This window comes from Pseudorasbora parva, chromosome 10 (genome assembly GCF_024679245.1).
Source record: "Pseudorasbora parva isolate DD20220531a chromosome 10, ASM2467924v1, whole genome shotgun sequence".
Lineage (NCBI taxonomy): Eukaryota > Metazoa > Chordata > Actinopteri > Cypriniformes > Gobionidae > Pseudorasbora > Pseudorasbora parva.
Window position 1 is genome coordinate 40,253,313 of NC_090181.1, and position 17,585 is coordinate 40,270,897.

Here is a 17,585-nt window from a genome sequence, read left to right on the forward strand (position 1 = left end):
CCTAGAAAACACCCAGAAGGAGAAGGTTCCTAGGACACTGCAAGAATCAGAAAAACAATGGCTTAGTAATGGAAGAACTTTCAAACATCAAATCTGCTCAAGTATTCAAACTACAAACTGCATAAGACTTTTTAAGTTGTTATAATCTTTCAGAAAAGGCTTTCCTCAAGCACTCAACAAAACTGGAAAAAAAAATCAACAAACTGTTTTGGGCTAATAAATCTAGTTAAAAATGGCATTTTCTATTGTGACTGTGTAAAACACAGAAAAAAATGCCCCCTTGATATAGAACAGTGTTAGTCCTTGCGTTGATTTTAAAGCTAACCCACTGGTTCAACACACAACGTGAATCATCAGGTCTTCCATAGACTTCATGTCATATTAGAGGATCCACTGTCCTGAAGAGCCAAGTGAGGCTTTTTATAGCCTCTTCAAAGGGGTTCTACCAGATCACATCATGATGTCATGCTACTCTGCATCTGATCAGGGCTGATGTCATGCTTGAATAGCAGCATGATGACCTATATAAGAAACTATAACAGCGTCTGTCTGTAATGAGTCCTGATGATGGCGGATCTCCAGTATAATTATGCAGTGTCTGTCTATTCACATCAAACTCAAAACAAATGAGTGGCTCATCAACAGCACAACAGATCATTGACTGAATCTACATTATAAGCCACACAATACTAGCATTGGTGGAGCATTCATGGTATATCACAGTAAGTTGATATATATCCAGTGTCATTATAGTATTAATGAAAAAGTATCATAGTATTTCTAAATATTTTTATTTATTTATTTATTTATTTATTTATTTATTTTAATTTCAGTTAAATGTTTAGTAATATTGTTGTTTTGGTCTTTCTTCCTAGTGTTTTAGTATTTTTAGTACATCGCATTAAATGTATCAAAAGAAAGACAGTACAGACATTTATTAAATTAATAAACAAAAAGTTGTATAATGTAATAAAAAAGTTATATTGAACTTTCTATTCATCAAAGAATCCAAAGTTTTCACAAAAATACTAAGCAGCAGAACTGTGTTTAACATTAATAATGTTTCTTGAGTAGCAAATCAACATATTAGAATAATTTCTGAAGGATCATGTGACACAAGACTAGAGTAATGATGAAAATTCAGCTTTGCATCACAGAAATAAATGACATTTTAAAATATATTACAGCAGAAACCAGTTAATTTAAATTTTATTAATATTGTACAGTATTACTGTTTTTACTGCATTTTTGATCATCTAAATTGAGATTGACAGACATATTTTTTTTTTATATTAAAAAAAAACCTTAATATTTTCAAACTTTTGACCGGTACTGAATTAAGCTAGAATAGCGGTGGGTGCGTCAGACAGAGTTATGGCACACACGGAGATGAGAATGGTATGTCTGGACTTTACTTACTCTGGGGGATGCGGTCAATGAGCTAAAACCCCCAAAAGTTGGCGTGTTCTTTTTAATTACCATTATCCATTGTCTAAAAAACATGGTATTTCGATTGAACCATGTCGAAAAATGTTGAAGAGATTGGAGAGATTCTGGAGAAAAATATGTTGTATCATTACCTTCAGGATCTAGTAAACGGGGTATTCCCAGCTCGTTCTCCGCAACACTGAACGCCTCTTCCAGGTTCTCACGATTACTTCTTTTTTTCACGGCATCCATGTCCACAAGCTCTGGTCGAATGGCATAAATAACCGAATGGAAGGCCACACCGCTGCGCCAACTAGGACCGAAGTCTTTAACTTCAATCCCAAGACGTCTTACAAGAAGAAACAATGACTTATTAGGGGCCTTGTTTACAATCAGGCCTATTTTTATACACAGTTCTCATTGGTTGACATATCCATTACAAATGGTCAATTTGCTTTGTATTTATTCTGAAATATGACATACTTGGTCGCTGTGCTTTGGACCCATCTGAGCAGGGCTCTTTTGGCGTTGCCCTGAAACTTGGTGACCACCTTGCGTTTCATGGGTGGGCTGCCCGTCTCTGAGCTGGCCATGCTGTCCACCGAAGATGCACTGCTGGATAAAGCCTGAAGGGCTGGAAGATTACTGGTCAACTCCTCAATCTGGAAAGGTTTGCAAAGACAGACTCTTAAAATACAGATACACATAAACATATGACAATTTTTCAGATCCTACGATCGTAATTGTCAAACATTACCTGGAAATAGAGGATAATGGTCCATATTAGCCCCAAGACAATGGATGGGCGTCCATCAGCGATGTCCGTGGCATTTATATTGACTAGTTTGATCTGTAAAATAAATATTGATCAGGTTAGTAACTCTGACTAAATAATTTAAAGATATCAATGTGACATATACATATAATCCACAGATCTGAGGTCAGGCAAACAAGCCTGCTGATGAATCGTGCAGAATAAAACTAGGGTCGTGCATTAAGAAAGCAAATAGGGTCCATTTTGATATTTTTGACTTTAATCAAGCAGCCAGACTTATTCACTTGTTGAGGAATAAGCCAATATGAATGCTTGAGAATATAAGGAACATGTGAGTGAATCGAGAAAACTGCAATTTGCCCATGGTCAGCCAGTCATGGACATCATAAGAGATGCTGTAGAAAAAAAAAACAAGCTTTCTAAAAACAATTGCAGCTCTTTCAGCCAGTTGCACCTACAGCAGAGATCGGTAAATAATGAAGACGCTCACTGCATACGGTACGCATTATCAAATGCAGATATGCGTAACAAGAGCATGTGTTTGTGAGAACTGTGACTAGGAGAAGTACTGACCGGAGACCCTCGGTACACAGACTGAGACGAGACATGGCGAGAGAGAGGACACAGTAAAGAAAACAGTATGATGACAAATACCAGACTGGGACATATGGACATATTCAATCATCAGATATGACTGAGGATTAGGGACTATTTCAAATAAATGCTGCTCTTTTGAACTTTTTAGTCATCAAAAAAGAATAATGGGGAAAAAAATGTAGCACGGTTTCCACAAAAATATTAAAGAGCACAACTGTTTTGAACATTGGTAATAATCATAAAAGTTTCTTGAGCTGCAAATCCCCATATTAGACTGATTTCTGAATGATTACGTGACACTGAAGTAATGATGCTGAACATTCAGCTTTGCATCACAGGAGTAAAATACATTTTAACATATATTCAAATTAAACACATAACAGTTATTTTAAATACTAAAAATAAATTTAACAATATTTATGTTTTTAGTGTATTTTTTATTAAATTAATGCAGCCTTAGTGACCATAAGAGACTCTTTGCAAAAACATTTAACAAATATTAGACCCCAATCTTTTGAACAGCAGGGTATATTTTGGATAAAATATGAACAAAAATTCAAAGATTGAAATCATATTAGTTTTTCTTATATCACAATGAAGTGAAAATGGTCTTACATTTTAAATCATTTCACTTTTTTATTTTGAGAAGATGTTACCAACATCAAAAAATAATTTTTAAAAAATAAAAATATCGATTGACTGTACAATGGATCTGATGGATTCTGTGATGTTTTGTGGTGTTGGTTGGTTAGAGTCACTCTTAAACAATTATCGTGATTAATAAAATTACACAAATCTTCTCATCAACATTTCAAAAGATGGAAAATGCTATCAGTTCCTCGCTATCTTTAGCATCCTGGGCAATTTCCAGAGCATATTTCTGCTGTATAATTTTATAGAAATTAATTCATTTTTAAAAGACAGAGTTTGAAAGGTACTGCAGAACAGGAATGACTCAGTTGGGAGGAATATCAGCATTTAATTAAGACAGATGAGCAGTTAAATGAGACGGATGAGATAACCAGAGTGTTCACAGGGTCACCTACCTTCCTTCCCTCCAGGAACTTAAGAGCTGTGCCGATGTTGGACACCCAGTGGATCCTTTTGATTTGGCGGCCCTGTTCGCATGGCTGGCAGGGAAATAAGAGAGGTTTATCAGGAGCAGAAATGAGCCCGTCATCTTGGCATTAAACAGACATTGTAGGCTGATACTCGCCAGCTGCTCCTGTGCTCAGGGCAGAGGTTTCACAAAGGGATAATCTGCAGATATTGCATCATAGCAACACTTACTAATCTCTGTCCAGACAGCACCTCTAGCAGAGCCAGCAGTTTCACCCCATCCTTGATGTCCTCAAAGAGGTCGTTGACTTCATATGGAGGTTTGTGCTGGAAATAGACAAATAGAATGGGAAACTCTTTGAAAACAAATGTGCTACTGTGATATAATTTCTTATACTTTTTGCTCTCATTCTACTTTATAAGTAGGTTTAGATCATCTGCTGAACAAATACATATGAATGCTTTTAGGTCATTCCTTCATCATTCCCAGAGGAAATAGAGTATTGCTCAGAAGATGCCATTTCATACAGTAGCTCAGGATTCACAAGACATAACAAATTCTCAGTTGTCACAGATGTTTCTCTTGAAATTCCTTAGGAGAAATAAAAATAGATGCAACTGAATGAATGATTGATAGTGTAGAGCTATAAAACGAATGTGGATAGCAGCTCAGATCAATTGAAGAAGTGTTCGGTTCATTTTGTGATGTTCAAACATAAGTTTATGAGGGGTCTCTCTTTATCTCTCCATGAATTCTGATACACATTCCTTGTTTATTTCTCGCTCTCACATCACTGTTTAACCAGAAATGTCATGCATTCGAACTTGTGATCACACACAAAGACAGAAACTACAAGCTGTGCAGGCAGATGAAACTGAAACACACACACACACACACACACACACACAATACAATACATTTTTTAATAGCACATGCAAATTTATTTTTCATGGTGATGGCTAGCTAAGATTTTGAGTGAAATGAATCGCAGAGAAAAGGGCAATATAAATACTATTTTTTATATTTATTCAGTTTACATACTGATTAAACATTTGGGTTCAGTAAGATTTTTTCAAGGAATTGATACATTTATTCAGAAAAGATAAAAGTACTAAATTAAAAATTACATTAAAAAACATTTATAATGTTACAAAAGATTTCCATTTCAAATAAATGCTATTCTTTTGAACTTTTTATTCAAAAATATGAAGCAGCACAACTGTTTTCAAAATTGATAATAATAAGAAATTATTCTTGAGCAGCAAATTGGTATATTAGAATGATTTCTGAAGGATCATGTGACACTGAAGACTGGGGTAATGATGCTGAAAATTCAGCTTTTCAACACAGAGATTAAATAAAATGTGAAAAATATACACATATTTAAAGGGATAGTTCACCAAAAAAAATGAAAATTAGCCCATGATTTACTCACCCTCAGGTCATCCTAGGTGTAAATGACATTCTTCTTTCAGACAAATACAGTCGGAGTTATATTAAAAAAAATGGCCTGGCTAACAGACATGAGATAGAGTAAATCATGAGCCAATTTTCATTTTTGGGTGAACTATCTTTTTAATAATATTACAGTTTTTACTGTATTTTTGATCACACAAATGCAGTATTGGGGCCAGATTTATTAACAGTGTAAATTAGCATGAGAGTTCAGCCTGTGATACTGACAACACTCAAATTAAAGAACACAGGCACAGTCGGATCATTTCCATAATGACCAACAAATCTACGAAGAGCAGCGCAAAATAGTGCCTGCCTGGTTTAAGACTTGCTTTTTTTGGGTGGTAAATAATGGTGAAAATACCAGTATACTGACTAGCACAAACCTTAGTAAATCAACTTTTTTGATTCATTTAAATACTCTCCGCCCATAAATTTTGCATCTGAAAGGGAAACTCCTACAAATGCGTATGCTACTCTCAGTTGTAAAAATAACCCCGTCCACGCCTTTCAGAGCTAATTCATCACTGAGTGTCTTCAGTAAATCCTGACAGTAGATTTTTAATGTCAAAAGTAGGTTTGTGCTAGCCTGACAAGCCAGACCCACATCAAGATGTTTGGTCTGGAAACTCACCATTGACAGGGCTCAATCCGAGGGGCGGGATAAACGGTTGTCTTTCAAACTCCCTCTGCACGCGATAGGATAGCGCTACACCAACTAGAGCAACGAAGGTGAAGCAGAGCTCGCTGACAGATTAAACATTCGCCGTATCCGGTCGGCAAAACTCCGAACACATCTTCCCTTTTTAAGAATGACTTCAGTGCCGTTCTTTTTTCTTTTCTCAGAGAAAAGCTTAACTCCAAGTCTTCCAGAGTCGCAGTCAAAGCTAATTCGAAAGACCACTGCTGTTCGCCAGTTTCTGTGTTTACTAGAAGCACGCAAACACAACTCGGCCGTCGTCATTATGGCCCCGCCCAACGACTCTATACACGATGTGATTGGCCAGTCCAGATTGTGAGGAATAAAGCTCAGAAGGGTATTGAGAGTTCCTAGACGACACTTGCGGGCAGATTAAATTTGCTGCCGCTAGGGTGCGTCTAGATTTCTAGGATAGGTTTGTGCTGGAGCAAGCTGTTGGCAAATCTGGGCCCTGGTGAGCAGAAGAGACTGCTTTCAAAAACATTAAAAAAATCTTACCATGCCCCAAATTCTGAACGGTAGTGTACCAATGTACAACAGTATTAATAACTGCATAATCATACTGTTACTGTACCTTTGTAAGGACTAACACTATACTGATGTATACAGACATGATTCAAACAGGTAGGAGTTTAGATTGAAAATCTCAAATCAGCAGTTCCTGTACGGAAAAAAGTGCAAATCTGCTTTAAAATATTAAAGGAAATGAAAACAATAGGAAAATATAACAGATATGACAGAGGTCATACAAAAATAGACAAAACTTTCCATCATGAAAACAGCCTCATAAGTACATTTAATGTGCAAAAACATTTGCTTTGATCATGCTGACTAATGAGGAAAAAAATTTAAAAAAGGAAGCAAGAAATGTAAATCTAAGATTTATTTTTGATAAACAAATGCATAACAATATGCAAATGCATAAATATTAAAAAAATTGCTGGACAGACAGGCCAGTAAGCAGACACATAGCACACAGCAATGTGAATGTGTAATTATTGCAGACATAAAGCATTACTATGCGCTTTCTGCAGCTAAGTTTAGTATGCACTGAGCGTGTGCTTTCTGTGCGGACGCTGCCTCGCTGCTGCACACATTACTGGGATTCTCCAAACTTTTCATAGGCATGCTTTGAGCTGTTGTGCAGCCGATTGTGTGGAACAAAAGGCCCCTCAGAGCAATCTGCACTGACTGGAATACTTAAACCCACCATTTGTGTCAGATTATCCTCTCTTTGTGTGCTGCAAAGTGCCGCGTCACCAAAGCAACTAATCACGCATAATGAGGCGAGAGGGAGGGGCAACAACACTCACAACATCTTACAACAGCTCCGCTTTCATTTCTGTGATCTGCATTTGGGTCATTATACAAAACCATGTGACCTTAACAATGGATCATCATTTACTATGTGCAATTAAAGCCATTTATGTTACCACATCTACAAAAAGTTTAACTTCCTTATATTTTCAAAAGCTTTTTCTTTCTATCTCTTTATGAAGATGCCTTTTTTTCTGGCCTGTCCAAACCGTGTTTTTCTAACTTCTCTTCGCTGTATTAGACCATTAACATGTTTTTGTTAAAAAAAAAAAAAAAGACATTTTGAAATAAATGCTATCTTGGCTTTAGTTTTGCACAAGCATATTTTTAGGTTGACATAAAAATTATATAAGTATCCCTCATAAAACTGACATCATCATCCATTCAATTAGCAATGTCTCCTTTAAAAAAGGAATAACAAAAATATTTTATTCATCCATTTATTAAAAAAATGGACATTTGTAGACATGTTAATTAAACTGTAAAATGGACATCCTCAATATTTCTCAAGACCCAATATATTATTGTACTATGATTTATCACAATTTAATTTAATATCACAATATGGACCAAATGTATTTATTTCAAATAGAAACGTTTGTTTTAATTTTTATTGCACAAATTTTGCAAACATTTTATTAGCCAATTAATTCCCTACAGATATCCGAATTCACTCTAAGGATACGTTTACTCATCAAAAAACTGAAAGTTTTCCTTTTGAGTTTTTGAAAAGTTTTGTGTACAAACAACCTTGTCAAAACGATCCCCATTCACATAGATCCTCAAAAACTACTACAGTTTTTCTAAATTGCTAAAACACTAAAAACCCATTGGCTGAACAAAGTTCTCAGTTGCCTTAACTCGTTTAGCTAATTGTGCAGTCTGTTGCCAATACCTTAAACCATTTCACATGGTATAACAATTTGCAGACGAATATCTGTCTTTTGAATCGACTTTGGTCGAGACTCTGGAAGACTTGGAGTTAAGCTTTTCTTTGAGAAAAGAACTTGGCATGGCAAAAAAAATGCATAAAAGCCGTGTAAATGGCCCCAGAAATAATTCACATTATGGCAGTAAATTGGGTAGCAAATGTATTTCATGTTAACTTTAAAGACAATTGTTCATTATTCGCTTTCTCAAAATGTAAAATGCACCCAAATAATACTGACCAAGGCTTGCTTGATTATATCTGAAAGGATCTAATGCTAATGCTCTGTTGAGTCTTAAACACACCATCTGAAATCACCGGGCACACACACATCAAAGACCTTAGGAGCGAAGCATGCTTCTTCCCACTGAGAATTGTTCCAGCCCCTCTCGACAACCATCTGCACATACCTACAGTGTCCAAGACTTCCCAAAAACACACTTGTATCTATAAGCATATATTCAAACCACATTTCCACATAACGCAAGCTGCGTTCAGGGGAAATATCGCAACAATGTTGAATGTAACAATACAACAGATGATCTGACAGAATGTCTCTGTCCAGTTGAAACACTTTCACCTGTCAGACATAAGAGTCCGTCTCATGCTGCTTCTTTAGCAAAAGACAAAACATGTCAACACAGAGTATATGACTTGCAAAAGCAGGAAGTTCTGGTGTCACAGTAGATTCTGAAGATGCTCCATTAGATAGAGCTCCAAAAGTGACAGGTCTTACAAAAAAAAAAAAAAAAACAGCATCCTTCCTAAAAGTGGTCATAGATATGAAGTAATTTATTTTTGTGTATAAACGTGTGTGTGTGTGTGTGTGTGTGTGTGTGTGTGTGTGTGTGTGTGTGTGTGTGTGTGTGTGTGTGTGTGTGTGTGTGAGCCTGTTTATGTGGTTTATGAGGACACAAATTTGTATAACTACATGGGTATTACACTGGTATTACGGTACACTATAAATGTGGTTTATGAGGACATATCAAATGTCCTCATAATTCGAATGGCCTTAAAAACATACTAAAGGATGTTTTTTTGAGAAACTAAAAATGCAGAATGTTTCCTGTGATGGGTAGGTTTAGGGGTAGGGGCAGTGTAAGAGGATAGAAAATACGGTTTGTAAAGTATAAAAACCATTTCGCCTATGGAGAGTCCCTGTAAACCACATAGACCAACATGTTTGTGTGTGTGTGTGTGTGTGTGTGTGTGTGTGTGTGTGTGTGTGTGTGTGTGTGTGTGTGTGTGTGTGTGTGTGTGTGTGTGTGTGTGTGTGTGTGTGTGTGTGTGTGTGTGTTCCTTGTTTGGCAATACTTGTGAGGACACAAATGTCCTCATTTATATAGTAAAACATGAAAATGACCCACTAGTGAGGACATTGGACTGGTCCTCACTAGTTAAAAAGGCTTATAAATCAGCCAAAACATGTTTTTATTTAAATCTGTTGTTCTGCACATGTTTCTGTGATGGGTAGGTTTAGGGATAGGGGTTAGGTTAGGGGATAGAAAGTATCATTGACCTGATATAAAATCAATGGAAGTCTATGTAATGTCCTCACTAATATAGTGAAACAAACCTGTGTGTGTGTGTGTGTATGTGTGTGTGTGTGTGTGTGTGTGTGTGTGTGTGTGTGTGTGTGTGTCTTGTATGTAATATAATTATGACTTTTTATATCATAATTTTGACTTTTAGGTGACATCATCATTATGACAAAAATATCAGTCTTTTATATTATAATTATGTATTTTTATACTGCAATATACACACCTAAAGTATTATTAGGAACACCATACTAATACTGTGTTTGACCCCCTTTTCGCCTTCAGAACTGCCTTAATTCTACGTGGCATTGATTCAACAAGGTGCTGAAAGCATTCTTTAGAAATGTTGGCCCATATTGATTGTATAGCATCTTGCAGTTGATGGACATTTGTGGGACGCACATCCAGGGCACGAAGCTCCCATTCCACCACATCCCAAAGATGCTCTATTGGGTTGAGATCTGGTGACTATGGGGACCATTTTAGTATAGTGAACTCATTGCCATGTTCAAGAAACCAATTTGAAATTATTTGAGCTTTGTGACATGGTGCATTATCCTGCTAGAAGTAGCCATCAGAGGATGGGTACATGGTGGTCATAAAGGGATGGATATGGTCAGATGTCCATCCCTTTGCTCATGTAGGCCGTGGTATTTAAACGATGCCCAATTGGCACTAAGGGGCCTAAAGTGTGCCAAGAAAACATCCCCCACACCATTACACCACCACCACCAGCCTGCACAGTGGTAACAAGGCATGATGGATCCATGCTCTCATTCTGTTTACGCCAAATTCTGACTCTACCATCTGAATGCCTCAACAGAAATCGAAACTCATCAAACCAGGCAACATTTTTCCAGTCTTCAACTGTCCAATTTTGGTGAGCGCGTGCAAATTGTAGATTCTCTTTCCTATTTGTAGTGAAGATGAGTGGTATCCGGTGGGGTCTTCTGCTGTTGTAGCCCATCCGCCTCAAGGTTGTGCGTGTTGTGGCTTCACAAATGCTTTGCTGCATACCTCGGTTGTAACGAGTGGTTATTTCAGTCAAAGTTGCTCTTCTATCAGCTTGAATCAGTCGGCCCATTCTCCTCTGACCTCTAGCATCAACAAGGCATTTTCGCCCACAGGACTGCCGCATATTGGATGTTTTTCCCATTTCACACCATTCTTTGTAAACCCTAGAAATGGTTGTGTGTGAAAATCCCAGTAACTGAGCAGATTGTGAAATACTCAGACCGGCCCATCGAGCACCAACAACCATGCCACGCTAAAAATAGCTTAAATCACCTTTATTTCCCATTCTGACATTCAGAGTTCAGGAGATTGTCTTGACCAGGACCACACCACTAAATGCACTGAAGCAACTGCCATGTGATTGGTTGATTAGATAATTGCATTTATGAGAAATTGAACAGGTGTTCCTAATAATCCTTTAGGTGAGTGTATATCACAGAAAAACAAACCATTGCAAGTTAGTTTTATATTTCATATAATAATTTTGACTTTTAGGTTTTAGGTGACATAATTTAATCCTCTAAATATGATTTACTAATGCATGTTAATGTAAGGAAATGGGCTTCCATTTATGCATAATAATCAAATATATGTCACCTTTTAATAAATTCAGAGCAGGTTTTCAAAATCTTGTAATGCTCAGAGTCAGCCTACTAACACAAGATCACCCACTCATCTTGGCCATGGCAGTTGGACGCCATCACAACACAGCATTCATCCTCAAAGCACACAGCACAAACAGCGGCCTTCATGCTTTTTATTAGCGTATTGCAGCATTACGCCCCCTCACTCACTGTTTACTGTCCGGACCACGATCAGCCTTTAATCATCTGAGCTTTACTCGGTTACACAGACATTTGCCCTTTAGAGTCATTATGACATTAGGCTACAAAACTAATCACATGGACCATTCACTGTTCACGGATGATGGGTCAGGAAGACAGGAGAACGGTAACACAGCCATCAGTGCTTAAGACGCTGGTGTGTTCTCTTCCCTCAGAATAACATTAACATAAACTCTTAAGCATTATTAGTTAGAGGTTGTCTATTATGTCATATAGTGGCACGCAAAAAAAACTAAAATTCTTAAAGGTGCTGCGTGTAATATTTTTGAGGCTCTATTGTAGCGATAGGGGCGATATCTCGATATTTAAAATATATCGAGATATTTTTTCAACTCAATATGAATTTGGACATATCGTAAATATATCGATATATTGTTTATATTTAATTCTGATTCCGCCACTTTGCTTGTTTTGCCTTCTCTGTGCTGTGCACGCCCCCACTCACGCGCCTCCCGCCTCGTTGCTTTTGTTCCCCCTCCCCTCGCGTGTTGTCTCATTGAACACGCCGACGTCCGCAACCAGGTGAGGATTAGTTATCATGTTGACAAGCGCGCGCGTTGTTCAACACTCAGTTTAGAGACCATGTTTTCCTTCTAACACAACTGCTTGCTAAAATTCATAAAGAAATATTAATGTTCATCATAGTTCAAATCGCAAGTTTCACCCACAGTCAGGTGATTGACACTACTGGTGCGAGACGCGGTCGCAATCATGCCAGTTTATGATTTGTGTCTAACTGATCGCATGGTTTTCGGTTAAAATGTCAAAATGATCGCATACCATTTGAAAACATTTTAAAAGTATTGCAATATCATTACTATTATTATTTTGTCAGCTTTACCACGGGATTATGATGAATAGGTCTATTCATTTTAACCAAGAGGGAAAAACGCGACATCCCGGGTGTCCTGAGACACGCAGTGCTCTTCTTTAAGTTGTACTGTAGCCTATCATAATAGCCTACCTTCTGACATTCATATTTCGTTCTGTAACTGGAAAAGAAGTAAAAATCGGATCATGTGTAGCCTACATGATCCACATGATGAGGCGCTCAATCACGCTTTAGTAAAGAGCGTGACATCTACTATTTGAATTTTGATACAAATTTAACAGGAAGTGGTGTTATGACAAAATCAGTTTATTTATATCTCTGTCATGCTCCCATCTTTCTGCAGAATGCTTACTGTTTTATTTTAAGTTTAAAAAAGGGAGTCTTTGATTCATCTTTTGAAAGCATGAAATAAATGAAAAGAAGGCAATATGTATTATTTATTTTCTTTTACAGTTAAATTATTATTATTTATGTAATCAGGGAGTTCTCTACGGAGCGCTGGCTACGCTATGCTCTCTCTGACGACGACATATTTGTCCTGTGTCAGCCACCATAGCTTCTCTATGTGCAGGGGTGAGCGGTGGGTGATGCATTCACAACCTCATCACTAGATGCCACAAAAAAAATCACACACCTTTAAGCTACAGTTCAAAAAAGTCTCTAAATATCACAGTATTAAACAATGAAATAAGACAACTGCCATTTATTTTAAAGAATAAAAAGTATAAAGCAAAAGCACAATTTTCCAAATTCCGAAAATGGCTCTGAAAAAATGTAAGCAAACTTTTGTGTGGCAATTCAGCACAAAATAACATACAAGCATTTTTCAGTGTCAAAGTGCCCCATTACTGTTTGGAGTCCTTGTTGGATTGTAATCCAGTGTAAATAGTACTACAAACTAAACGATGTGTCATTCATTCAGATGAAAAAGACTGCAAAACATCTTACCTTGGCCAAGTGTGAGTTAATCCACTTTGTAAAAGTTCTTTTCTGCACCGACTCCTGTTCATCTGCAGAAGAGAGAAACAATAACCACGTAAGTGATCAGATCATTTTTACTGCTCAAAACTGTTTCCTGTCTTCCATTCTCCACACAGCCATCATGACTCACCTGGAAATAAATGCATCTAAGAGGATTTAATATAGAATATTTTACAGTTTTACAAAGCCTGCATTAAAAACGAGAGATGAGATATTCACCAGCACAGGAGAGCTGAGCGTCCACATGTGGCATGGGCAAAAACATTTGCATGATATTAGAAACATAGCGCAATATTCCCATTATTGGATCTAGGGTCAGATTTACTGCTCAGGACAAATTAGGTCCAGAGCGCAATCCCATAAAAGCGCAGTGAGAGTGTAAAGGTCTGAGCGTGATCTAATGATGATGCACAAATTAAAGAACACAGACGAAGTTGGATCATTTCCATAATGACCAACACGATCTACCAAGAGAAGCGCAAATTAGCATCTGGTTTAAGACACCCTTTTTTGGATGGTAATAATCGTGAAAATACTAGTAAATTGACTAGCGCAAACCTTAGTAAATCAACTTGCATGATTCATTTCAATTCTCTAATCCTATAAATTTTGCATTTGAAAGGTAAACTCCTAGCCTAGAAATCTAGATGCACCCTAGCGGCAGCAAATCTAATTTGCAGCGAGTGTCGTCTAGCAACTTTCAATAGACTTGTGAGCTGGAAAAAACAAACTCTGGTCAGGCCAATCACATCATGTATAGAGTCGGTGGGCGGGCTTAACATAATGATGGCAGAGTTGCAGAGGTTCAGCGTGCTACTTTCACAGAAGCTGGCGAACGGCTGCCTTTCGAATCAGCTTTGATCGCGACTCTGGAAGACTTGGAGTTGAGCTTTTCTTTGAGAAAAGAACAAAGAACGGCACTGAAGTCATTCTTAATAAGGGAAGATGTGTTCTGAGTTCTGCCGCCTGGATACGGCGAAAGTTTAATTATTAACTCCGCTCCGCTTCACCTTCGTTGCTCTGGTTGGTTGTAGCGCTATCCAATTGCATGCAGAGGGAATTTGAAAGACAACCGTTTATCCCGCCCCTCAGACTGAACCCGGCCAATGGTGAGCTCCCAGACCCAGATCTTGATGTGGGTCTGGCTTGTCAGGCTAGTAAACACCTAAAAATGCGTATGCTTTTCTCAGCTGTAAAAATAACCCTGTCTACGCCTTTTCAGTGCTAATTTAATCACTGTGTCTTCAGTAAATCCTGACAGGGTTTGCGCTGGTGTAAGCTGTAAATCTGGCCCATAGTAGTTAGTATATACTCAACATTAACAACATAACTGCACATTTAAAATTTTTTAACAAAGATATGCTTTTTATGTGCTCTTAAGAAGACTTCATTCAGCGCTTGCTGTGCAAAAGTCATCGCCACAATGCCATGGTGGTATTATGGAATGGTTACTAGGGCATTGCTATGCAGTTGCTAGCATGTTCTGGATGGTTGCCAGGGTGTTGTTATATGTATATTTATTAGTGTGTTCTGGGTGGCTCCCAGCCTTTTGTATTTAGTTGCAAAGGTATGCTGCATTGTTGGCAGGCCATTGCTATGCAGCCATAAAGATATTCCGATCGGTTTCTAGGGTGTTGTCAAGCAGTTGTTAGGATGTTCTGAGTGGTTTCAAATTCCAGGGTATTGCAAAGGGACTGCAAATGTGTTCTGCTGGTTGCAGGCTGTTGCTATGCAGCCATAAAGACATTAAAGACACTGAGTGGCTGTCTGGACACTGCTATGGAGTTGTTAAGATGTTCTGGGCGGTTGCCAGGGCGTTGCTAAGCGGCTGCTAAAGGTTTCTATGCGGTTCCTATTAGATGTTCTGAGTGGTTGCTAGGATGTTCTGGATGGTTGCCAAGGCACTACTATGAAGTTGTTACAGTTGGATGATCTGAGCGGTTGCCAGGTTGTTGCTATGGGTTTGCACAGGAGTTCCGAGTGGTTGCCAGGCCACTGCTATGAAGCCATAAAGATGTTCTGAGTGGTTGTCAGGGCATTACTATGTAGCCATAAAGATGTTCTGATTTGTAGGTATGCTGTTTCTATGATGTTTTAGGTGTTTGCCAAGGCATTGAAAAGTGTTGCTTTGAAGTTACTATGCAGCCATAAAGATATTCTGGGTGGTTGTCAGGGCATTGCTATGTGGTTGCTATGATGTTTTAGGTGGTTGCCAACCAAGGCATTGAAAAGTGGCTGCAAAAGTGCTCTGAGTGGTTGCTATGCAGCTATAATTTAAGCATTTTAAATAAAGCTATGAAAGCATTTTCTGAGTGGTACTTAGGGTGTTCAGGGTGTTGCTAAAGGGCTGCTAGAAAGTTTATATGCAGCCATAAAGATGTTCTGAGTGGTTGCTAGGATGTTCAGGTTGGTTGCCAGGGCACTGCTATGAAGTTGCTACAGTAGGGTGATCTGAGCGGTAACTAGGATGTTGGATTTGCAAAGGAGTTCTAAATAGTTGCCAAGCTATTGCTATGCAGCCATAAAGATGTTATGAATGGTTGTCAGGGCATTGCTTTGCTGTTTCTATGATGCTTTAGGTGGTTGCCAAGGCATTTAAAAGTGTGGTTGATATGCTGCCATAAAGATGTTCAAATTTTTGTCAGTGCATTGCTATACAGTTTCTATAATGTTTTAGGAAAGTGGCTGTAAAGGTGTTTTCCGGGTGGTTTCAAGGGTGTCACTATGTGGTTGCTATGCAGCTATAAAGATGTTCTGAGTGGTACCTAGGTTGTTCAGGGTGTTGCTGTTATTTTTATCATCTGCCAGGTGAAAAAAGTTTGTACTGTATTGTTTGTTCAGTAACTAATTAATACTGCTCAGAAAACCCTAAGTATTAGCAATAGCAATAGGGATGCTAAACTTCGCAAACAGCAATAATGGAAGTTTGTGACATTTTTAACACAACATATTGCAGAGCATTTCAAGATGCAGATAAGGTCATTCAGGTCGCCAACACACACCCACCAGACATATTTATGCACGATGGGCCCAGACGGACCAACGATATTCACAAGAGACAACATCCTACGTTTGCATGCATGTTCTAATGCAATGCGCAGGCCATGTTTAAGAAGCATCCATGTACTTTAGCACACACATGGCATGCCGGTGCAGCCTTAAGCACACCACCACAGCCATTAAAATCCAACATGCGCAACCGTAAAGAGGTTAACATCAGCACTCGTGTGCAGCCGTGGCCCGTGCCAACACGGTGATTACCTCTCCCGAGGAGGAAGACGAGGAAGACCTCAGCTGGTCATTAATGTCTAGTGAGCCATATGACCCAGAGACGTGTCACTGCATATCTGGATCATGCATCTGTTTCACCTACATTCAGTGAAGCACAGACTACATGTAAATCTGAGCTAGTGGCTCCTGAAATATCCAGTCAGATGAGAGGAGGCATCGATGTCCCACTTACCGCGGAGATACTGAAAGAATCCCGTCACCAGATTCAGAGACGTGGTCTTTTTCACAGCTACGTCCTTAAAGTGAGCCATTGTGAGCCCTGCATTCCCTCCGTTTCTTTGCGTCCTTCATGTGTGGTATTGCGTGCCTGTCATTCAGGGAGGAAAACCAGATCAGCTATCCTTTATTTCCTCCGGGAAGCAGGAGCTTTCCGTGTGAAAACACAGTGCGACTGAGTGCTGGAGGATGGAACCTCCCCCTCCTCCTGTTGTCTCTCTCTCTCTCTCTCTCTCTCTCTCTCTCTCTCTCTCTCTCTCTCTCTCTCTCTCTCTCTCTCTCTCTCTCTCTCTCTCTCTCTCTCTCTCTCTCTCTCTCTCTCTCTCTCTCTCTCTCTCTCTCTCTCTCTCCTCCGCTGTGGATAGGCTGCTAATCGAGGGCAGTTTTTATGAGCCAAGCAACTTCCTGTTGTTAGCAGAGCTGGGGAGTCGTGCTGGTGTGGATGCTCCGTTCAGGTCCGTTCTAGTTCCAGCAGCATCCCACAGCTGCAGCCATACTAACCGGCTATGGCACTGATCCTCCAATCAGCACGCGGGGGGCTGTGATGTCACTGGGCAGCTGGTGTTATCCTGATTTATATGGGTGGGTGGGGGTCAGTACTCGTG

At 38.8% G+C, this 17,585-nt stretch overlaps 1 protein-coding gene across 18 annotated transcripts in view; it reads right to left on the minus strand.

Annotated features, from left to right (window-relative positions):
• syne1b (spectrin repeat containing, nuclear envelope 1b) overlaps positions 1-17,585 on the minus strand; it is a 188,368-nt gene that overhangs the window by 158,916 nt on the left and 11,867 nt on the right. For 15 of the 18 annotated variants that reach the window (XM_067456134.1, XM_067456132.1, XM_067456129.1 and 12 more), the window contains exons 1-7: positions 16,937-17,187; positions 13,441-13,502; positions 4,091-4,186; positions 3,847-3,930; positions 2,186-2,278; positions 1,912-2,090; positions 1,581-1,777 (exon numbers count right to left, since the gene is read on the minus strand). In XM_067456134.1, coding sequence (XP_067312235.1) covers positions 1,581-1,777; positions 1,912-2,090; positions 2,186-2,278; positions 3,847-3,930; positions 4,091-4,186; positions 13,441-13,502; positions 16,937-17,015 — 790 coding nt within the window. In that variant the 5' untranslated portion in view covers positions 17,016-17,187. Of the gene's footprint in view, positions 1-1,580; positions 1,778-1,911; positions 2,091-2,185; positions 2,279-3,846; positions 3,931-4,090; positions 4,187-13,440; positions 13,503-16,936; positions 17,189-17,585 lie in introns of those variants that run through there. The other 3 variants (XM_067456139.1, XM_067456138.1, XM_067456126.1) reach the window with 2 other exon arrangements.